Source organism: Erithacus rubecula (genome assembly GCF_903797595.1).
Source record: "Erithacus rubecula genome assembly, chromosome: 3".
NCBI lineage: Eukaryota > Metazoa > Chordata > Aves > Passeriformes > Muscicapidae > Erithacus > Erithacus rubecula.
In genome coordinates this window covers 97044314-97068272 of record NC_136689.1, presented here as the reverse complement: position 1 = coordinate 97068272, position 23959 = coordinate 97044314, and the positions used below count along the sequence as shown (strand labels likewise).

The window sequence follows — 23959 nt, the reverse complement described above, 5'->3', positions numbered from 1 at the left end:
CATATTAAACTCTTCTTTCAAGAATTCCATTTGCTCTTCACAGGTTTACTTTGGGTGGATCTCGGGTTTGTTTATCTATGCTGATCATCACTTGCAGAATTTTAATTTTAATGTGTGTGGCAAATGGCATTTCAGCTACTCTCTCACAACAGTGTTCCCACTTCAGCTTGGTTAGTATCTCACTTGTTGCACGTCTTCCCTGATTAATACAGTTCTGCCCAGATGCATATTTCTTCAGTGTCTGTTCTTCTTGATGTGTTGCATTAAACCTCCCTCCATCCCACTATTATCTACTTACCTGCCAAAGTTTTTTTGGTAAAATTTTGCCTTAAGTGCATATCAACAGTTCTCTGTGCTCTTGAGTAACACGCAAGGTAGAGCTGAAACAAAGAATCAGTAAATATATTAGAGATGCCTCTTAAAATGTCAGTAGTTTAAAATTCAATATATATGCATTCATAGATTGAGAAAGTTTGAAGACTTTCAGTATGTCAGTACTAGAGATCATAGATATGTATTTGTAGAGACTATTTTGCGAGAGGGGATCAAAAGAATGGTGAAATAAAATATTAAATGGAATCAGGAGGCATCTAGGAAAAATTCTGCCACCTCCAACCTCAATGGTTGTCACATACTCTTCAGAGATTGAGAAAAATTCTGGTGGCTGATGAATGGTTTCATTTTTTTAAAAATTATGAAACCTTGATTGATTGTAATGTTGATTGTCTTCCTATGACCTAATTTTGTCTAATTCAGATCTTAGTCAGAATTGCATAATTTACTAAGTACTGCAAATAGAGATTCAAAATAAATTTTTAGGTGGGCTAGCTATGTCTTAAAAAGAGATGGAAAGAGAAATGCACTTCATCAGGAGCAGGGCAAGAGGACACAGCCTCAAGCTGTGCCAGGTTGGAAAGGAGAAAATTTTTTTCACAGAAAGGAAGTGCAAGAAACAACTGGATGTGGCACTTAGCATTGTGATCTGGTTGGCAAGGTGATGATTGGTCAGAGATTGGGCTTGATGATCATAGAGGTCTTTTCCAGCCTTAATGATTCCATGATTCTATGATCTGTGGATTAATGAATTGATGTTTACATTAACTTGTCTTCCTCAGGTCTGCATGAGATTCTTCATATGATTCCTTAATTCACCTCTGACAAACTCCTGCTTCACCATCAGTTATTTCCCCTTCTGTATTTTCATGGTTTTTAATGTGTTGTTGTTTGAAAGGTCACCAGGAGCAGTGGATCATAACCTGGTTTTTAGCTGAACATTGGTTGAGAAAATTACCATCTTGTTCATTTTGGGCATTTGGGCTTTTTTAGTCACAGAAGAACACTTTGCAGAGGACCTGACTTAATTCAAAACAATTAAATGAACCATATTTATGTTTTTAAAGGGAAGTCTTTACCTACCTGGCAGCTCTGAGTTTGCCAAATCGTTGTCATCACTGGACACTCAGGTGGCACTGAGATAAAGGATAAACCCTAAGAGGTGCAGCATGTTGGTAGGAACATTGATGACAGATATACTGTGCAGATTTGTGAGAGGTGGATGCATTGATATCAGGACAATGGACAACATTAATGGCACTTTAGAGCATGATTTGCTGCTTGATCTTCAGTTCTTTCCATGGTATTCAGCTTTACTATTATAACTGAAGAAGTTACTTTCAAGCAGGGGGAAATGGAACAAGAAAACAAAAACATTGCATGCAACTTGAAATCCCAATTTTTAAAATTAATCTACAGCTTGAAGCCCCTTTCATGTGTTTCTCAGAAATCACACTACTGTGAATGGTGTTGCTCATCTTCCAACTGGAGCAGGCCACATGTCCTGAAGTGTGTGTGGAAGAGTCTTGGACAGTGTAATCCTTCCTCATCAAACAACCAGGCACATGTCCTCTGCAACCAAAATGCAGACTTGCATCTCATACTAGATATGCTTTTGGTCCTGTGAAGGAAATGTGTAACAGCTGTCCTCCAACCAAAGCATGTCAAACATATTTGTGAGGAATATTTTTGGATCCATAGCACGTGTGTAGTGGAGTCTCTGTGGAGGAAGAAGGGAGTGAACTGCACAGAAGAGGTGATTGGAACAGGTCCTTCCTGGTTCACTCCTTGCTCCCATGTAGGGGAAGAGAGGTGCCATCTGATGTCTGGAATTAGGTTTTTAGAGGAGACACCCCCTTGATGTGCTTTGCCTGCAGTTCAGCAACCACACTCTTATTAGTATGGCTTCACTGAAACCTTTGCTTTCAGAGCCAGATGTTGCTCTGGTCTGAAGGCACTTGTTGATTTTTATCATAAATAATGCTTTAAAAGAATGATTGAGACATTTTGTGTTACAAATCTGTGGCAAAATAGTTGATGCCATTTTGGCAGCAGCCTCTTGAGCACAAATTTGGGGGAATAATCTTCTTGCTACTGTTCTGGGGCTTGAAACTGCAAAGAATGACATGGCTAGTGATCTACAATAAAATTCAGGTCGGTCTTTCCTTCTTTAGAGAAATTATTTATAAATGTCCTTGTTGCCAGGCACCTCATAACTATATAAGTGGGAGAACCTCTTAGTGATATACCTTAATAGCAGAATTAATGATGTTTGAACTTAAGTCTGTTTGTTGAGACTTCATTAGCTTTTCAGACGAGAAAGCAAGTGGGGGAAAATGAACTCCAAACACATGAGTTGTGCACTGGGGCACACCTGGAGACAAGCAGCCATCTAAGGCCCCTATAGAATTGCTTTCTCACTATTAAACTGCTCGTTTCTTTCATGAGTTTCATGAGCTCTTGTGGGTCCCTTTCACCTTTTAGTTTATGTCTGTGCTGGATATCTTTTGTTGTTTTAAATTCTACATGCATGTGGTTACCATCAGAAAAGTGTTTATGTCTGTGTATATATACACCTTTCTTTTTTTCAGGTTTCTGTAATGTATTTCATGACTGAGCATCAAACACATGAGCTATTTTTACACAGCAATGAGTCCTTAGATGATCCTGTTTAGGATTTGTTTTTGCTTTGATTTTGGTTTCAAACTGTCTGAAATGGGACTGCTTAGAAGCCTCCTAACCACTACCCGTGTTGATGAAGGGTAGTCCCTAGATTAAACTTCTTAATGTCCTGCAGCAAACTTTTTCAGTCTCTTAGAACAAGAAGATCTTATAAGTGTGAAACTCAGTGCTGTGTATTGCAGTAATGGATTTTTTTTTTTAAGACCCCCCTTTTAATGAGAGTGAATTTATAGTGCTAAGAGGCAAAAATCATGTTTTACTGTTTTTACTACTTGGCATGTCCTCAGACAATTTGTTTGTTGTGTTGGATCATCACGGGATCTGTTAGATCATCTAATTGAAAAAAGGGAGTTTGTACTCCTGGAACATCTCCAGAAGTTGTTTGTTCCACAGCCAAGTCCCTCCTATGCTCTAACTCTGAGGTCATCTCCATAAGTCATGTTTATTATGTTTAATTTATTTCCCTATTACACACTTGGAATGTAAAAGTTTGTAATGAAATATAGGACATAAAATGCACTTTTAAAATAACAATGTAAATATGTCTGTAAGGTTGGTCACCTGGTCTTCAGCCTTAGCCTGAAGGTTATTCATTCAGTACTTCAACAGAAATGTGCTGATTATCATTGCTTCTAAGATACAGATAAGGTACTGAACAATGGACAAAGTTTTTTTAATGGGTATATATTTGTTTGTGGGGGTAAAAATCAACATGCTCTGCTTTTCATGTTTTCTCATCTGATTTTTCAGGGACAGTAGATACCTTACAACATGTTCTATTAACATCAGGCCTGCACAGTTTATACCTCTGTTTCTGATCACAATGTCCCAAGTTTTTTTCCTCACCAGCTTTAATCAAGTTTTTTTTGAAAAGTATATTTGGGTGCATCTGGTTTTTTGTTGTTCAAGGTCATTTAAAACTTAATCTGCTGCTGAAAAAAGGCACTGAGAAGTGGAATTTAGAATTTTATATACTGATCTGTGAGCAGGAGTTTTTCAGGAAACAGGAGTCTTACTGCTTCTTTTGAGAGAGATTTTTATGCCCCATAAATCGGGAAGGAGAGTTTCAAAGGGCTAGTTCCTATCTTTATGTAATTACATATTCAGTGCAATCTTCTGAAATGTGTGTCATCTGTATCAAAAAGGAAAAAGACTGCTGCTGACAGCTCTTGTAAGTATTAAAGGTTGGAAGGAAGGGGTTTTAAAGTTTATATCATTCTTTTATGATGGTTATGGGTTCTCACACAACTTTTTGAATTCATTTATATGATTTCCTGCAAGACTGATACTGCTGGCATTGATTGTTGCAGTGGATGGCAGATATTGAAGAGGCCCCAAACACAAGAGTACAGAGCAGAGTGGTAGTTTTGGGGGGAGCAAGGGGAATGAAAGAAATTTATCAAAAGAAGGCATCTATAAGAATTAGAGAATGTAATTGTTCATAAAATGATAGGTTAGTCCTGACAATTAGACTTGGAAAGCAAGTAAAGGAGATCAGGGCACAGAAAGAAAAGGAAGGTGGTATTGCTTAATGCACTTACTTCCTATTCTAAAGATAGCTATCTCGATAGAAATGTCACTGGTATGACAGGGTAATTGTACACCAGGATGTATTCAGTTTGCTCCAGCTGCCTGACCTCGCCTAGCTGTTGTCTGAAATGACACAAGCTGTGTTCTGATCAGCACTTTCTCTGCTGCTATGGGAAGTTATATGAACCCCCACTGGTGCCTGTGCAGGTTTTGTGAGCTATGGCACTGAATCCTGTTTGCTGCAGATTTTTCAAGCTCAAAGGAAATTGGTCTATGTGCGCAGCTCTGCCATGCCTCTCAGAACACCTGGACTAATTCTTATTTGGGCTGTCCAGCCTGTCAGGAGCTAAAGATTAAAACTGGCAAGCAGCCAGTGAGGGAACAACTTCTTCATGTAGCTCATCTAATCATTGGGCTGTCATTTTGCAGTGTAACCTGTCTTGCTCAACTTATGCTCACTTTGAGTAGCTTGAACCTAAGTCTTCTGGCATGTTTATGTAGAAAATACAGATCTTTCTTCTCCTGCCACCCTCTTCCTGTCAGAAAGGGAGTATCAAAGAGCGAGGTCCACTCTGCACACTGAAACTGTATGACAAAACCCATGGCATTTGCAGATGGATTCCACTAACTTGAACACATTAGCAGATTCTGTGAACTTTCATGTTTGAAAGCAGTATGTTATCATAAATTTCCCCACTTTTGATTTAAAGGTCTGTCTGTATTCTGCCTCTCAGGATTTTTGAGATTTTATGCCTGCTTCATAAGTGGGTTGATATGGACAGCTCTTTAATACAAGTTGTGGAAGTTGGCATCCATAGTGAAGAAGAGCTCAAAAATAAAAGTAACAAAAACGCAACACAAATAGGGGTATACCTGCAGAATGATGGCTGAATTTCATAATGTCCATTATACCTTCATTGCAGCACTCTACATGATCCTTTCAAAGTTTCAAGCAGGTGTTTATCTAAAACAGTTTAATTTAGGCATATGTATGATTTTATTCACTTTATAGAAATATGTACAGATTTTGAATATTCCCTATCTTGCATTTTGATGAAAGGTTTGGTCATTTGGAGGAAAAAAATTCTGAAGTAAGGCAGTCTTTAAAGACCTTGGATCCTAAGGCAATTTCATCAGACTTCACAGAAACTCAGGCAGTAAAGGTGAACACTCTGTCCACATTTGGATGGTGGGGAGTGCATGAAAAATTGGTGGATAACGCTAATTTTAAATGGAGAGGTAACTTCATACTAAGAGACAGAAAAGTTTTGTGTGTATACATACAAACCACTAATATACCTATTACCTTAGGCTTTAAATTACATAATTCTATGCAGAGAATATATTATATGGTGCTTGCTTTTCATTTTGATTTTAAGGGAAATTCAGGCTTGCCTCAGTGTGTTGATAGGTAAATGCTAATTTTCATATGTGTTAGCATCAGTACACATAAGGCATTTTATTCAAATTGTTCTATCTTGTAGTTGTGGTAGAATTTAGAGGGGGAGGAATTTAAAATACCAAAAAAATAACACAAAGAATAATGTATTGTCACAATCCCTGTAGTGAATAGATACTGAGTAGTTTACAGTTGAAGCATTTTTCTTCTTCCATCTTCATGAAGCATCACTGAAGTTGTTTTCATGAGATGTTGAAGATATGAAACGCTTGCCCATATGGATTTTCTCATTGCTTGAGGTCATTGAATGCTTTATGGACTAAGCTGAACAGCACTGTATTGAAAGAACTATTCCTTTTAAGTGAAGACAAGCATTAAAATGTATTAGTATTAACTTCTTAAGAAAAAAAGATTCATTAATACCACTAAAAATGATGAATCAACTGCATGTAAAAGCTCTGTCACTTGCTGGTCACCAGTAAGTTTGACTGGTCACCAGCTCTGCACCTTTACTTTCCAAGTTATTTACACATCACTGAGAATACACTAATTTTGGCTTGCTGCCTTGCAATGCAGTTACTCAGCTGTATTTCCTGCTAATAACCTTTACTTCCATTTCGCAGTGATTTCTGGGCACTGATTGTTAGATCTCTAGATGAAATCACCTTGAATCCATTTATAGTTTGGGAAGAAAAAAGAGGCATTTCAAGAGAGGGATTGATCAAATAATAATCTAATTTTTTTTAATTAGATTTTAAGCATCTGTTAGAATTAGTTTAGTTGAGGCATTGCACCTTGCATTCGACTTACTGTAAGATTCAGTTTTGTGTACTGCATTTGCTTAAAATTGTTACTGATGATAGAGTTTTGCATGATGTGCAGAGTTTTAACTCTTAGTGGATGTAATATCATGTCTTCATTGTGCGTGATTATAGCAGATTTTCTCTGAGGCCCATTGCAGAGGTTTCTCTGCTTATCATTGATCTGTTAGCCCCAAAATGTTCAAGTGAACAGATTCCAAGCATAAACTTGGAATATGTAACGCAAATATTTAAATCTGCAGTCAGGGTTTTCATCTGCCAGGTAAATACAAAAATTAAATTACAAAAAAAACACCATAGCATATAGTTGGAATAGAGGAAGCTGTAAAAAAAAAAAAACCAAAACAACAACCTTATTTTTGTATTGTATAGGAGTAATATGGCATTGGTTTGTTTAGTTTATAAGTAATCCAAATACTTCCAGAGCATTTTTCAGTATAAAGCATGACTTTGTAAGTTACCATCATGTTTTCAATAACAGTCAGAACAATCATCTGCTAAGATTGAGTCCTTAAAATCTGATAGTATAACTAAAATTAAAAAAAAAAAAAAAAAAAAAAGAAAAAAAAAAAAAAAGAAAGCAATCCTTCATAATTATGTAGTGTTTGTATTTTTATGTCTGTTGATATTTTGAATTTTTGAAGTGCAGTCTATCCATTCAGTATTTTCCAGAACGGCACAGTAAAGAATGATAGAATGGTTTAGGTTGGAAGGGACCTTAAAGACCATCTAGTTCCAACCCCCATGCCAGGGGGAGGGACACCTTCCACTACACGAGGTTGCTCATGGCTCCATACCCATTCAACAAGTTCACAGCAACAATATGCCTTAAATTGTCCATTGTACTCTAACACTAATTCAGGATTCCACAGGCAATTGAAATTACTGAGAAACACAGATTTTGGCAGGACTGGAAGTATTTTGCCACAGCACCAGTTTTTTGTTAATCTTTGGCTGCATGCAGAAGACAGCCATTGGCTCATGCTACAAATCACCTAAAATTTCAGAGACATCATATGGAAAGTGTCCAAGTTAAACTGGAAGATGTAGGCACTTGACTCAGGGACATCTTTTTCTCTTTTCAATTTACCTTCTTGCAGGGTGTACAGAGAAATAATCTGCTGGTTCAAAGAGCTGTAAATAGCAGAGAAGGTAACTGGGATTGGGGAAGCAGTATGGTAAAGGCATGAAGGGAACCTGAGCAGATTCACAGATTAGCAGGAGCCTATTGTTTGCTGACACAATAGAAGGAACAGGCTCCAAAAGCTGTGTGGATGCCTGCCATCTTCTGCCTCCTTTCCCTCTGCTGGATGGGATTTCCACAGCACAAACAGCAGCTCACCATGATAAAGTGGCAGCATGATGAAAGGGATGCCCAGGTGCCCTCTTTCCTTAGACAGCTGCACTACTCTCTAAGCTGGACCAGGCTGGATATTGATATTTTCTTCAGTCATGCTCTTACCAGATCCAGGCTCTTCTGGCAGCTTGGAAACAATTTTTTTTCTTCTGTCTCATTTACACATGGCTTGCAGCATCTCAAGCCAGAATTATTAAATTAGGTGTAACGGTTCAGTTTGGAATATATTAAATTGTTTTCTCTAGTCATGGGAAAGCTCTCTTGTACTTCTCTGGAAAGCAGCAACATGCCTTTTGATTTCTGTAAGGCAAAACCAATGGTCTTGACCCACAGTTGTGGATACAACGTTGCCTGCAACAGCCCTTTGCAGTGTTCCTGCTCTAGTAGAGAGCTGCAGCCCTTGTGCCCAGGATGGCAAGGAAAGCCATGGTTGAGCTATGTGCTTCACTGGGTCATCACAGGCAAACACAGTGATCCCTAGTCTGATAAACCCTGCTCCTCTTGGTCTCTGATACCAGCCACCCAGTTTAACCTTCTTCATCCCTCTTTTGCCAATGTGTGTTCCTTTATCTTCAAGGGAAGTGACCAATGTTGATCGTGTTTTCCATAAATTCCTATAGTGTTAATATTTTACTTTTTGTGAGCAATACCTTGTTTGATATGTTCTGGTCCTCCAAATTGGTGGGATGGGGAGGGCATATCCCTGTTTAGTTTTGATTTGTTTTCATGGTTCCTCTGACAGCTCATGGTCATTCTGAGATGAAATATTTCCAGAAATTAATCTTTCAGAGGGTGGGACTCTATGACACATGCAGAAAAGCTGCATCTGAGATGCATATACCACTCGTATTTAGGCATTTGTTATATTTTTATAGTTTCTGCAGCCTCAATAAAATTATATAATAATAATTATATTGAACAAATTTGAATTAAACATTGAATACAATGAACAAACACACTATAAGCTGTTGATTGGACCACAAGCATTTGAATGGTACTGAGGAGTTTTAACCTAGCTTAATGTAAGTCATTTACATGTTCAGACAGAACATCCTTGTGTGCTTCTTCCAAGCTCTCTTCTTTGTGTTACAGTGTTAGAGTGGTTTGTATTTCTGATAAATATTTTGCAGGGTTAGCCTTTTTAATAGCTGCCTTTCCTTGCATCAGCAAGCAGCACTCTACATTGTCTAAAGGTTAAGAACAGATTTGTCAATGAAAATTTATAGTGCTTGATTTTATTTAAATCAAGTGTTCTCAATTAGTGTCCATGTAAAAGAGCTAGGTAAAAGAATACAATAGTCATAATGTATCTAATGATCTTTAAGTGGCAGATTATGATCATATCTTTATTAGTGGTAGTAATTGTGGTGACAGTGTTGCTGACAGGTTAAACCATTTCTTACGACAATAGCTTTTGTGCTGTTGCATCGGGATCAGAAATGCAGATCCTGAAGATTTGCATATTGTGAAGAATAGGCTGCAAAGACATGGAAGCATAATCTTGTCATTGTGTTTAGTGATGTGGGTGGAAGATTGTGTGTAGCTGATTCTGAGCATGAAGAGCCTGTATATAGGTAGGTTTAAAGCCCTTTAAATGTTTTAGGATTGGTAGGCAAATTGGTTGACGATGCAAGTGTTGCTGTAAGTTGTTAAATATTCCAAGCAGCTATAAGCTTTCTAAAACCTTCTCAATGTTTTAAAACATACAGTGCAGTGTCTGAGCAGCTGCATTAGCTGAAATTGCTAGATTAAACCCCTTTTGCACTTGTGCTATTCCTAACCTCAGACACTGCTGTGACAGTTCTGCATAGCATTGTGCTGCATCATTGGGACATTAGGATTTAGAATTTTAAGGAGGTTGCGAGGCATCAAGCTGGAACAGGTCTCCTTAAAAAACAAACAAACAAACCAGAAAACCCCAAACCAAAAAACAACCAAAACTAAGCCTACAATTATGCAGATTGTACAGAAACATGACACCATTGTTGATTAGTCTGAAACTTTAAACCCAGAGAAAATGTTACCATAGTTTAGGAAATATTCTCACATTGTGCATTTTTACTGTAAAAACAAACTTTTTCTTTCCCAAAGTATGTGAGAAAATACAGATTCCTCAGTAACTTATTAAATGGCTTGTTCCAAAATATCTGCAAGTTCTGTGGACTTTTCAACCTTTCCCTCTTTTTCTTTGTGCACCAATGTTTTTATCACCTTTCACCCCAAGTGAAATGATCCTATGAGAAATATTTACTCCAGAGAATCTAATCCATGTTATACAAGCAACCCAGTAGATGCTGGAAAAAACCTTTGTGTTTCAGTAAAAATAAGATCAGTAAAATCATATGGGTTTGAATTTCATGAACTCATTCTATCAGAATAGCATTTGAGACTAGCAGTGAATAAAGTAAATAAGTAAACAGTAGAAAAAGAGAAAAAAGTAGACTTACTTTTCAGGAGATTATCACACTTCATTTTTCCCTCTCTCCCATACAGGTATGCAGATGGAATAGTCTTCTATATAAGTAATGTATCTGCTTAGTCTTCATATTGACCATTTTATCTGTACAGAGAAATAAATAAATTCATATCACAAAAGCCTGAAGTTTAATTGTAACATAAACCTCTTTGTGAAAAGGACCACATGGGTCAACAAAGCCATGTCTCTTCAATTATGAGCAAATATGTGAGAGCTATTTAATCCAGAGATCATCTGCTTTGTACAAATATACCATAAAAATACTTATAGGAAACTTAAGATCTAATGTCACAAAAGGCCAAGCAGATCATGACTCAACAGGTATTTGTTACAAGCAGATGTATAGTTTAAAAAATTAGGTGCATAAGGAGAAAAATACTGGTTGTTGTTTATTCAGTAAATTTTGACATTTTATCTGGATTTGCTAGTCATGCAGTTAAGCAAAAGCTGTATTTCTGTGGTAAATATTATTGATGTAAATCAGGTTGTGACTGCATGAGGCTACCAACTTAGTGGCAACAATATTTCCTGAAGCAAATTTTTAATGATTGCTCTTGTGTGTAATTGCATGTTGGGATCCTTAAACAGGGTTAAGAAACAGTTACAGAATTGCTCACTTCATGCTGAAGTAGTTGTATGCAATGATTTTCTATATTTGTAAGACTTTTATATTGAGAGATGCCACTAGCAATGCAGGCACTCACAGGAATTAGAGCATAACGTTTTAAACATGTAGACACATGTGTTTTTTTTAATCAACCATTTCCTGGGATAGCTAAAACTTAACTTCTCAAGCAGAGAAGTTAAAACAACTGAGAAGAAACTAAAAAATATCTCTAAGTTTATATCCAGATAGAGGGATAATACCAGAAAATCACAGGTCAGATGTGTTTGGGGTAGATGTAGAGAAAATCTAGCTCAGTATAATGTTGTCTAAAGACCAGGGATGGAGGCAGGCATGCTATGGCCGTGAGTGTCCTGCTTGGAGGTGTGCCTTGGAGTTAAAGGTGAGGTTAAGGCCTATATTCAGTGTCTTACAAGCTAGTTTTCCTTCCAGTTTTTTTGTTCCTGTCCAAATAGTGATCATGATAGTTGACTTGAGCATTTACTGTTAAATGCAAAAGTTTATGTGACGTACAAACTGCAGACAGATCATTTGGCTTTGCTGCTACAGCTGTGCAAGGTTAGTCAGCATGTTGCAGAGAATCCAGGACATGTCTCCGGTACAGATTTTACTCTTTTTCTGAAAGTAGTAACTTCAGCTATAATTCTAGCTGACTTCTTTGTTTATTGATTAATTAACTTCTAAATTAGGGCAATATTAGCATGTTTTGCCTGGCTTTATCTAAATCTGTTTAATAGTGATGACTCTCCTAAACAACTGATTAGAACTAATTTTCCACTGCCTTAAAATGAGAATGTATTACTTTGTTCAATGGGGGAGGAAGGAGGGGAAGTTGGGGAAGTGCCCTTGGAGTGTCCAGCCAAGTGAAATTCTTGATAAACTGTGATACTGACGGAAAAGTGTCTCCTGTTCTGCCAAAAATGTAGCAAATCCTATAATACTGTTGTCTTGCAAATTCATCAAAAGACATGTCCCTTTTGCTTATTGCAAATGCATCCATGTCATTTTGTTTGACAATGTTATTTCATTGTAATATGTAAGAATATTTAAACCACGGGAGATTGCTTAGTCTTTTAAATGCTATTAGGACATTACTGGATTTATGTTAGTTTCAATCAGCTGCTTCTGCCTCTGGTACCACCAGATGGATGTGTGTGGAATGATGCCATGTGAGTCTCTCTTCATAGATAAGGAATTTCTAGTCAGAAAAGACAAGAATAAACACTGGAGTTATTTTACCAATAAGGGTCTAAAGGGAAGCCCTGAGCTGATGGGATGGCCATTGCAGAAACTCCCTGTTCCCTTTGCTTTCTTGTGGGACATGGATGAAGAATAACTAGCTTGGATGAGGAATAATTAGCTTGTATGAAAGAGGATTGTCCTCCTTCTTTAGTGTAATCATATTGCAAATCTGCTTTTTACCTGATGCTTTTCCACACAGGCTTCCCGAGGGGCATCTGGCTCCTGCTTAGATCTAATACTTCCCTTCACAGTGCTTTCTCAGGGCTAAAGCCTATCATTGTCATTTATGTGGACTGCTGCCTGCAGGTTTTCTATGGAAAACTTTACTTTTTGTTCAGACTATTATCTTCAGCCCACAGCCTTCTATTCCATCACATACCTGCCTTCTCCCTTTTGCTCCCTGTGCTGCACAAAGATAGAAGAGTGGGCACTGGAGAAGTTGGTTTGTCAGGTGAGTTACATTGTGGCAGCTGCCAAGTCAAGGAGTGGCTCTGGAATTGGGACAGCAAACCATGTCAAGCAGCCAAGTAACTACTCAGTGCTTTGCCAGGCCCCTCAGCATTGCCTGACCCTCTTCTGCATCAGTGAACTTGACCTTAATCAATTGACAGGAAGATGATTTGGGATCAGGTCCACAGTCACTGTGGAAATGCATACCTCATCTTTTCTGGCATCTCTCCCATCCTGCTTCTTAAAGCAGATAAGCCCCCCTCAAAAATTGTATTTACTTTTTTGAGGTGGGCTTAAACAAAAGGATGAAGGTTAGAATTTTTTTTGAGTGTGATATTCACTCCTCTGCAAAGTACATGCTGGTTTTTTCCTAAACCCTTAGTCAGTATTTTTAACACAGTTAAGAGTCATAAGTTTTTTGGTTCCTGGTTCATGCATCTTACAAAACTCCAAATGTAGCCTTCCATGGAGTGTGTACTTTTGTGTTAATATTTGACATCTACAGAGAGAGAAACTTACTAATAATTTATTACTAGAGTGAAAGAATTGTTTTTCTTGAATACCTATGAAGTTACAATTAATTTTTCAAGTTTTTGTTCTCCCAAGTTTGATGCTGAGGTGAAGTTAAAACTCAACCACTAGTGATTTGCATATCCTGATTTGCAGCAGTAGGCTACATAAAAAAGAGAGGTCAGTGAGGAGAAGCAGAGATCAGGTCACCAGTGTTACTCACCTAGTGCAGTGCCTGTACTTGAGGACAGTGTCAGCAGAGAGTTCAGAGATCCCAGTGAAAGGTGAGGCAGGAAGACTGGCAAGCCAGAAGAATCTGTACCCGTGGCTTAGGTCCCTCCTATGCTTTTGATTACCTCCATCTTTCCATTTACTCTTTTTTTAAAAAACAGAACCAAAGCCACAAAAGAGGCTGTATAAAGGGAAGATGGGCTTCAAATGGTCTGCAGGGTTGCTGTACAGAAACTTTCTCTGCTCTTACCTAGAGTTTACAAGAAAAAGCTGTACATCAGTCCTACTCTGGATTGGAGGGGCAACCAGGTCTTGTGAGTTGCATCCATGGGAGCTTTGCATTAATTTTTCCTGGGGTTTTGTTTTTGTCCCTTCTTACTCCAAGCAAAACAGGCACAAGAAATGAGACTGACTTTGTGGCAGGGGTGGCCACACAGTGTGGCTTCAGCTGGATTGTCAGTCCTCCTCCCTACAAGAATGCAAATACGGCCTCAAGCAAGAAGCTTGTGCTCCCCAACCTTCAGCCTGAGGCACACAAACAGTTCATCCCGAGGTGGGAACTTGAAAACAGGAAGTTTCCAGTTTCCCTCCAGGAGGGTTTATGCTGTACTACCTCGTTTCACAAGGCGGTAGCACCGAGTCTGAGCACAAAAGCAGAAGACAAATCTCACTTTTTGCACACAGATATCCATTTTGTGTGTATTTGTATTTATAAATATGTGCATATATAAATATATGCATGTATACATATGGTGCCTGATATGAAAGGGCAAAGGCAATGTGAAATAACTCAAGGAGGATCTCACTTTGGTTGCCTCAGAAAAGAGGGGAAGACTAGGAAGGGTCTTCTTTCCTTTGTCTGAGGTTTTGTTTTTATTCCTGTGTACAGTTTGCACTGGAACTTCGTTTGGTGAAGCAGCACTGCTGCAACCCTTTATAGAGTTTTAGATTTGTCTCTGTGCAGAGGAGACATATTCATATGATAGCTACAGTTTCTCTCTGGGGGAAAAAAAAGAGCTTTGTCCAAAGGGGGTGAAAATTTCTCTATTATTTATTATTGTTTCTAGGATTTTGAAGTTCAGTTATGTTGGGATAAGTGATGTGTTTGGGGAAAGCAAAGGGAGGATTGGGAATATAATTACAGCTAAAAGTTCTTTCTGGGCACAGGTTGCTTGCGTGTGTCATTCTTGAACTGTGTGATCTTTTCTCAGGAGGAAGAGACCCAAAAGGGTCATGGGGTTTTCGAGGGGGAGAGAGGAAATGAGAAACACTTTCCCTCTTTTGGAAAAAGGTAAAAGCAGGATATACCAGGATCCTGTAAAATTCTATTTATTGGCACTGAGCCGTTTCAAAGCTGGGAATAAGGCTGCACCAAAAATCCCAATGTTAGTATGTGAAAGAGGAAAACTGCTGAGAAGAGGAGGGGAAGAAACAAGGCAGCTTCCTGCAGACCAACTGACACTAGCCAGATTTGGGACTTAGATCTCAAACTGAGGTATTTACATAGATAATAAATATGGCTACACACATCTCGTGCATCATAAATTACAGCTTCTGACACTAAAGGACTATGAAAATTCAGACCCAGTTAGTGATTTCTAACCAAGCCATTCAGTTTTGAGCTCTCATATTGCTGTGGCAAGGAGCACACATGACTGCTCTTCACAAAAGATATTCACCATATATCCTGTGTCTGACAGCCTCCAAAAACAGCAGTCACCGTGAATTGTGCTTCCCAACCTATCTGTATCTGAGGTGCTTTCTGCCTCTCCAGACAGAAATATGTCAATAGGAAAAAAAGAGCCGACTGTCCTAAAAAAATGCAGCTCAGTAACACTTAAAAAATGCGTATTTTGACCTAGCAGATCCTGTCAATCCTGTAGTATGTTACCTCCCTCCCTCCCCCCAGCACCCCTATCTATGTAAGACAGAAGATGAAAGCAGCTTCCAGACTCAAGATCAAGCAATACCATAAAACCACATATCTGGCACTTGAATTCCATAGCCTCCTGAAAACTCCACATACCCAACCACAGGTGGAGCAGTACCTGTTCACTTTCTGGGTCCTGCCCTTTTCACCTTCCTCTGATGTGTGCTCAAATAAGACAGCACTAGTTTCTCTTCCTTGATTTAGCACTTCCCACCTGAGCAAGAGAGCCATTGAAAAAAACCAAAAAAACAACTGAAGTAAATCCTTCTGTTTGTAAAATCTAGTTGCTTTTTGCTACATACATTTCAATATCTTTTAGCTTAAAATGCTATTTCATTTGATTGAAGTTGATGGCAATGTCTCTGATTTTAGTCAGGACCAGGATTTTGCACACGTATGTATCTATCAAAATATTAATTTTTCAGTAAGCCATCTCTGAAAGTATGGGAAGACTAATAATATTGGTGATAAAAGCTGAAAATATTTTGGGACTCCAGAGTAATGTCCATGTTTTTTCTAGTGTTCTTGTGCCTCAATGTAGCAAGCATCAGGTATGGTTTCTACGCAGGGGGAGTTTAGGAAGAGCCAGGTGCTGTACTGCTGCTTTTGCACTGAGGTGCCAGTTTGCAAAGCAAGAGGTTTGAAGCAAAAACGAAAACCTATAGGGTTGTCTAGCTTGAAGTTTCATTTTAGGATCTAAAATGGAGGCAAATGGAGGAACGGAGATACAGTTTCTTGTCGACATTTGTTGTTGTAGTGGTATTAGACGTGTATGTTATCATGTTCGGGTTACACATTATTATGAGCTGCTTCATTTTCTGGTTCAGCTGATGCAGTTTGGAATATTCAAAGGGAAGAAGCGGCCCAAGTGCCGCCGTGACTGCTTGTGTGGAAAGGGACATTTTGTTGGTTGAGAAGTCGAGGCAGGGTGTCTGTGCATTGCGCGCTCGGTGTGTCGGGGCACACGCGGGCAGACCCCGGCCGCTCGCACGCCGCCGTGCCGGGGCTGCCTCCCTGCGCTGCTCCCGCAGTTCCGTCACGGCGGCAGCCATCACCTGTGCCGGCCTGGCATTCCACAGCGGTGCCAGCCCTCGCTCCGGTAGCGGCCAGGCTCTCCCGGTACCGCGGGGAAAGGTCGGGGAAAGCCCCCCGTGTCCCCGAGGGCCGCTCCGCAGCTCCCTGCCCCTGCGGCAGGCCGCGGGCGGGGGTCCGGAGGCCGCAGGTCCCGCGGCGGCGGTGCCGGCTCCGGGTTTTGGCGGCAGCAGCGCGGCCGGGCCGGGGCCGCCAAGCGGGGCGGGGGGGCGGCCCGGGGCGGGGGGCGCGGAGCCAGCGGCGCCGCCCGGCCCCGGCCCCGCAGGATCCAGGTAGATCCGTCCGGCTTTTACCTTTCTCCTTCGGCTTCCCTGCGCGGAGGGCTGGTAGCGGGGCTGTTTCCTGGTCTCGCAGAAAGAGGCAGTGCTGAGTTAGGAAGACAAAAATAGACCTTTACAGAGAAATATAGGGATTGTGTGCGCGGTGGGGAGGGAGAGCGGAGAGCGGCACCCGGCTGGTTTCCAGGAGGAGCCCTTTTCTCCCTCTCGTTGCATGTTAGGCATTTTTGCACAGCTCTCTCCCCCCACCCCCTCCCCGCCGGGGCAGGGTTACCTCTGCCGCCTGCTCTCCGCATCTCTGGTGGGGAGCGAGGCAGCCAACTCCGCTGCGATCGGAAAGCGGCCAGAGACCATTTTATGCGAGCGAGCCGGGTGGGAAGAAGCGGAGAGAAACCGTCGCAGGGACACACACGGATATAAAGACTTGTCTTCTGCCTCCCCCCCACTCCCTCCCCCTTGTAAATACTAAATCTGAGAAGGCAGCGATTTGACATCCACCCTGAGCAGCGGCTATGGGGTGTTTGGGCAACAGCAAAACGGAGGATCAGCGTATCGATGAGAAAGCGCAGCGAGAAGCCAACAAAAAAATAGAGAAGCAGTTGCAGAAAGAGAGGCTGGCTTACAAAGCGACACACCGCTTGCTGCTGCTGGGTAAGGAGGAAGCGGCAGAGGTAGGGGCCGGGGCGAGCAGGGCGAGCAGGGGGCAGCAGCCCCAGCCCGCCGGGGCGGCGGGCGCAGCCGAGAGGGGAGATGCGGCGTGCGCCTGGGCTGTGCAAAATGTAGGGCTGCTGTATTGAGCGATGAGCGAGGCGTCCACAGATCGAGCTCAGCGCCTGAGCCACATGGATGCACATAGGCAGACAGAAATGCCGCCGAGGTGGGGATGCTGTCGCGTCCAAAACCAAAAAACGAAAAAAAAACAAAATGCTCCGACCCCCCAGCCTGAACCGTGTATCACAATGTTCTCCCTTTCCTTCTTTCTCTTTTAGGGGCTGGTGAGTCAGGAAAAAGCACTATTGTGAAACAAATGCGAATCCTACATGTCAATGGATTTAATTCAGAGTAAGAATTATTGACACTTTGTGACTTATTTTTCCTTAAATGTTGGAAACAGGTTAACAGTACGCTAGGAGATTTCTAGTCCCCTGTGTTTTGGTGGCTTGACACTGTGTTTTGAGGGAGGGAGGGGAGTGAGAATAAGGAAATTGCTGCTATTGTATGTTTGCATTTTCTCCTGGCCCCTTTACTGTATTTTACACTGTTGCTACTGCAGCGCTTGACAGGCCCCTGTGTAGCAACAACATGGCGACTACTTTTTACATAGAAGCAAATAACCAAATATTGCATCTGTCTGTAATATAAAAATACGTGTCGAATCATAATCAGGGTGACACGGTGTGCTGTTTTTCCGGTGCTGGGGTTAATGTAAAACTGAAACTAATTTTGCCTATTTGTTAGAAATCATCCTGTTTTGTGAGGCTACATCATTTTCTCTCGAAAGAACACTTTGCTAGAAATCATTATTAATCCATGGCATTCATTTTAGATATTTGTTGGCCTTCACCTACATGTTGTTAATTTAGAACATGTTTACAGCATGCTGTAGAAATGAAAGAATGACTTCCAGTTCCATCAGGGAAGGCTTTGCAGATGTGGCTTGTGATTTTCTGATTTAAAAAAATATATTATGGATGAATGTGCATAACTCTTCATACTATGCAAGAAAATGGATGAGGGGAAAATGTATTTGTCTTGCCCTTTTTTTTTCTATTACTATGTTTTAATGTTTGAAGAGCAGATAAACAAGCGATCAGTGAAAATAAATTAAATCTAAGTGACTGAACTGCTTTGGAAGAAGAAATCAAAGTGTTAATATTTCTGTTTTAATGCAGAGAAAAGAAACAGAAAATACTGGATATTCGGAAAAACGTTAAAGATGCGATTGTGGTAAGAACACAGTTTATACTGTTCTTATATGCTTGTTTGTACTGGAAATTATAAGGATTATGCTCTCCAAGATTTTGATGAGAGAAATCCCATTTTGCTGATCAGATTGGATTATCTTCTATTGATCCTATATCCTTGATTTATCCAGATTAATGTGTTTGTTTTTCTGTTTTATCCAATTCTAGACTATAGTTTCAGCTATGAGCACTTTAATACCCCCAGTTCCATTGGCCAACCCAGAAAACCAATTTCGAATGGACTACATCAAGAGTATAGCTCCTCTTTCTGACTTTGACTATACGCAGGTAAGAACAGAAACCACTGATTTATTCTGCTTCAATGGGGAACATGTTGCTTCACTTTGATTTACTGAAATGTTGGGGTTTTTTTACTTTTTGGAAGATGGTCATGGAAAGATCTTATTGCCAGCATCACCTCTGTTAAGTTTCTTACAAGACTGTGGTGGTTGCACCTGTTTTAGTGGTGCAAGGTTTTGTTGTTATGGATTTATTTGGTTCTGTTTCTAAATGCTGTTTCTGCATTTAGTTCTCTTCAGATTTTCTGATGCAATCTTGCATATTGACACATCAAATAAGACTTTGTTGAAAGCTGATTTCCTATGTGGAATTAGATGCAGGATGTTAGTCTGAGGAGTCTACCTGCAGAAAAGGATATAAAAGGAAGTAAAAGGCTAGCGTGGCCTCAGTGTTGCTTCCCATACTTACTGCACTTCAGAGTGGAAACCTGCGTAAGCAGTGGTCAAGTAAGGTGCTTTGCTTCCTCATGTATTGCAGTTAGCATGAGCAGTGGTTTGCTTGTATGTAAATGTTGCCTTAATTTGATATGGAATCAATGTGGGACTTCTGCCTGGAGGCTGATCTTTTGTATACAAATGAGAGATACTCTTCAGATTAACTTGCATAGGCATCTTAGATTATTTTTATCTTTTTATGTTATTATTTATAGGCACATGCGTAGAATGTTTCATATTTTATGCATGACATGAAAGCGAGTGCATAGACATTCTGAATTTTATTTTTGCAGTAGCACAGTTTTAATTTGCCTTAAAATGGTACTGAAAGCAATTTGTTATGGAAACAGTAAGGAGTTAAAAATATCTTCATTTGTTGGCTAAATGATTGCAAGTTGTACATGCTATCAATACTGCCAAAGAAGCCATTTACAATAGAGTGTCTTTAGGTTATTATAGCTTCAGGGTGCAAGGGGGAGAAGGGGAAGAGTCGTTTCTTTATTATATGACTCATATTCTCTGATGTGTGGTTTTGCCTCTGGTAAACCTACCACTTTGAAGGTTTGAGATAAAGAAAAATTATCAGACATCTTGTACAGTTAGAATTTAACACAGAATGCAGATGTTAAAAAAAATGACTGCAAGGTACACCCACATATTGCATAATTGCTCAATTGGTGGATGTAAGTTAGTGAAAATGAGAAACTCCTTTTAGAAATGGAAAGTGAGCTTGACATGAAATATTTGTCTTATGCAGGTATTATAGTTCTGAGGAATTTGTTGCTCATTTTATGTGAGGTTTTTTTTTTTCCTTGAATTTTGATCTTTAGATGCTTGAGTAAAAAAATGATGATACATACACTTTGCTGTTCTCTATAGTACATATGTTCTTTGGTGTTTCTGGGATGAAAGAAGGCTAAACTGAACTTCTCATAAGGCTGGAGGTTTTTAATTTTTTATTGCTTTCAAATTTTCTCCTTTTTCACAGAAGCTGACTATATCTAGTCAAATTTAACTCATGGCTTGGTATTTTATATAGAATAAAATTTAAGCTTCTTGGAGGGGAAAAGAATAGGACCCAGTGGACTTTAAAACAATTAATAATTTATTTTAAATCTCAATTCAGAGTCCCTTTTGGTTTAAAATAAAAATATTAATAAGTGGTCTTTAATTAAATAGGTTTTATGAAAATACTATCATGTTATTAAAACAGTGTCAATTACTAGTCCTAATTTTATGAAAATATTTAGAAGGTTGTTACAAGATTTAAAGAAGAAGAGAAATCTAAATCTGCTTTAGAAGTAAATCTATTTCTGTGTCACATATATTTTCCCTTCTGTTTTCTTCTCAGTTCAGTTAATAGGTTTAATATTTGTAAAATGTAAAATATGCCAAGATATTTTGGGGGGCTTTAAAATTTTTCTTGGTTTAGAATTATATATCTCCAGGAGGATTTGTGAGCAAGACAGATTGTAAAAAAATGCTATTGTGCTTCAGGGCTTGATTTTACTCCAGTTTAAGCCAATGATAAAGTAAAATTAGGTTTCCAGCTGAAATAAATTTTGACCCATTTAGTATTTTTGGATAAGGACAGATATAAAAATAAATACTTGGATAGTAATCAGTCAGGCATCCTCTGCTAAGCATTTCTGATTCTGTAATTAATAGCTGATATATGGAGTAAGGCCTTCTGAGCCCAAACCAAGTATTTAGCAGCAGACATTCATTAGGTCTCTTCATCCTTACTTCAAAATAGTTGTAAAGGAAAAAATGCTGACATAGTCAGCTCTGGGGCACATTTTGGCACATTCTAAAAAGTGACAAAGGTTACTCTTCTTTGAGTGAGGGTAGAGGCAGCTTTAGAGTTTGTGACAGTATAAATGGAAATGAGTTGTTAAAGACCTTTAGTGTTGCAATTTGAATTACAGATGTGCGTTTTTTGATGACATTAGCCATGTAACCTTTGTCATAAAAATCAATGTGTATTAGTTGAAGATGGATTTCAGATAGGTTACATGCCAAATGTGGGGAAATGACTGCACCTTGTCATGAGTCTTCAAAGAGAGATCTCTGATGAAATACAGAAACTTCCCTGGTGGCACAATCTGACCAACACTCCTGGGGCACTAATTTAAGTATGTTTGTGACATATTGGATGTGATTGGACAGACATTCTTACATTGCATACAAATTAACTAATACACATTTAATTGTGAAAATTATCCTTAAAACAACTGGATATGAAAATATGGAGTTCCTTTGGGTGAAGTCATACTCTTAATTGCAATTTATGATGGAAATTCCGGGAAATTGAGTAAAGATGGGACTTCATATTTAGACTGAGATATTCTGGGTCTTTCTTTGTGTGTCTGGTTTTTAAAATTAAATACCTCTCTATAAAGTGTAAGCAGAATATTTTATTTAGTAGTGATACAAATTTTAAAACAAATTATTTTCTATTTACTGTGTTTTAACATTACTTTGAGTCTGTGGTGTGACCCCCACAAGAGTTTTACTTACTTAAAAAATCATTATTTATATTATTTGGTTATGCTACCTTGATGATCCTTTTAGTTGATATAAAAAAAACATTGAAAGCTTTCTGGATTTTTTTATAATTTTTACATAGTCTTTCATTATTTTATAAGAGCCTGTGCAATTTTTACAAAGTATTTCCTGGCTGACTGATGTGTTCTAATTCTGCAAATCATAAGAATTAAAGCTAGAGTTTTTACAAAATTAATAAATAGAAAGAAGTTAAGTGTCCACTGTATTTTCTTCCTTGAAGTTGTGACAGGAATCAAGATGAATTTTTGTCTGACCAGATTAGGCATTATCTTTGCTCAAAAGCAGAAGTGCTTTAACACTGCAATTGTAGCATGCATGCCCTATCAAAAAGGGTTTTTTTATTATTTTTGGCAAAGTGTTGATTGATATTTGCTAAAGTTAAGAGGAATTGACCTGCTGCAATTTAATCCTTTATTGATGGGAATTTATGTATCATTTGTGAATCAGACTGAACATACTAAGGCCAGATTATGCTGGTAGCTGTGGTATATTATCTAAGCGGGTGCTTACTCAAGTTCAGTTGTCTTTATTAAAGTTTTTGAATTTTCTGGGAACAACAAAGCTGCTCTAATTCCTTTACCCCGTCTTCCCCAAAAATGTTGCCAAATGATGTCGCTTTGCATAAAATATGTCTTGAATGAAGCTCATCTGATCAGTTTTGTGTGGGTTTATAGCAGGTAATGTTCACCCCTGGGCTGCATCATCAGGTGTTTGGCCATACAAACCAGTTACCAGCAAAGTGAGGCATCTGCTTAACAGAGAACATGTACACACTTCACAGGTTTTAGGGAGCTGGGAGACTTTTCAAAAGATTCATCTGCCTTTGCAAAGAATGTTTTAGGGAGGCAACGTATTTTTTGGAAACTTCGTAAGTAGCGAATTGTGTGGATGCAGTCCATTGTCTGATTTTAGTATGTGAGTTTTAAATATATTTTTTACAGCTGTATTTTTAGTCAGGCAAGGTCTTTAATTTAGCTGTTAAGAACGGAATGTTAATGTGGGCATTGACAAGGGAAGTACTTTAGATTAATCAGGTCTGTGGTTTGCTTTACATTTTCAGATATTGTGGTTTGAGTTCTGTCTGATGACTTTCATTTTCTTTCAGGTTTTATTCTTAAAAATCAGAACATCATAATCCTAATATAAAGACACGATAAAGAAAGATAAATACTTTTGCTTGGAATTTGAAGTTACATAGACTTTTGTTAAGCATTTCAGATTTTTATGAAACCTGGTATTCAAATTCAATCTGGTGTTGATGCCTGGAGGTTTCACAATGTGGTTTATATATGGTTAAATTTGCTTGGGTTGTATAGTTAATACTGTGACTTTATTTAACCACAAATTGTTTTAAGTTTCCCTTTGATGTAGCCCAAAGGAGTTACAAAATAGCATCACCTTCCATTTTCTGATTTTCAGTTAACTCACAATTTTCCCATATTTTTTGTGAATGTGAAAATATACAATGTTTTATCAAAAAATAACATATAAGGGGAAATGCAGATTATTTTGCCACTCAAATAGCTTCACTTGATTTTCCTTTCTAGCCAACTCTTTTTCTTTAGGGCTTTTTTTACCATTTTGGATAGAATGAATGCACGTTTTTATAACTACCTGTTAGTGACATTACTATGGTTAATATTAACTTTTTAAAATCAGTTAGACATTAAAAATTTAAGTAATTTGTGGTGTTCTGTGATCTAAAACGCACATTGGTGGGTTTTCATATTTACATAT

General features: G+C 38.8%; 2 protein-coding genes across 6 annotated transcripts in view; one reads left to right on the top strand and one right to left on the bottom strand.

The window, feature by feature from the left end:
- The window catches only part of GNAL (G protein subunit alpha L), a 177152-nt gene that overhangs the window by 47669 nt on the left and 105524 nt on the right, over positions 1-23959 (top strand). The window contains exons 1-4 of one of the 4 annotated variants that reach the window (XM_079300553.1): positions 16912-16950; positions 17946-18018; positions 18849-18903; positions 19089-19208. In XM_079300553.1, the coding sequence (XP_079156679.1) occupies positions 17984-18018; positions 18849-18903; positions 19089-19208 (210 nt within the window). In that variant the 5' untranslated portion in view covers positions 16912-16950; positions 17946-17983. Of the gene's footprint in view, positions 1-16911; positions 16951-17070; positions 17608-17654; positions 17834-17945; positions 18019-18848; positions 18904-19088; positions 19209-23959 lie in introns of those variants that run through there. The other 3 variants (XM_079300551.1, XM_079300552.1, XM_079300550.1) reach the window with 3 other exon arrangements.
- Positions 314-17450, bottom strand: LOC306799478 (uncharacterized protein; the record flags this gene model as incomplete). Of its 2 annotated transcripts, none has more annotated exons than XM_079300572.1 (3): positions 314-380; positions 15705-15800; positions 16972-17450. In XM_079300572.1, the coding sequence occupies 3 exons, from the start codon at positions 17448-17450 to the stop codon at positions 329-331; spliced, it is 627 nt and encodes a 208-aa protein (XP_079156698.1). In that variant the 3' UTR covers positions 314-328. The 2 variants fall into 2 exon arrangements, with proteins under 2 accessions (XP_079156698.1, XP_079156699.1); XM_079300573.1 differs by lacking the exon at positions 314-380 and adding an exon at positions 10664-10682.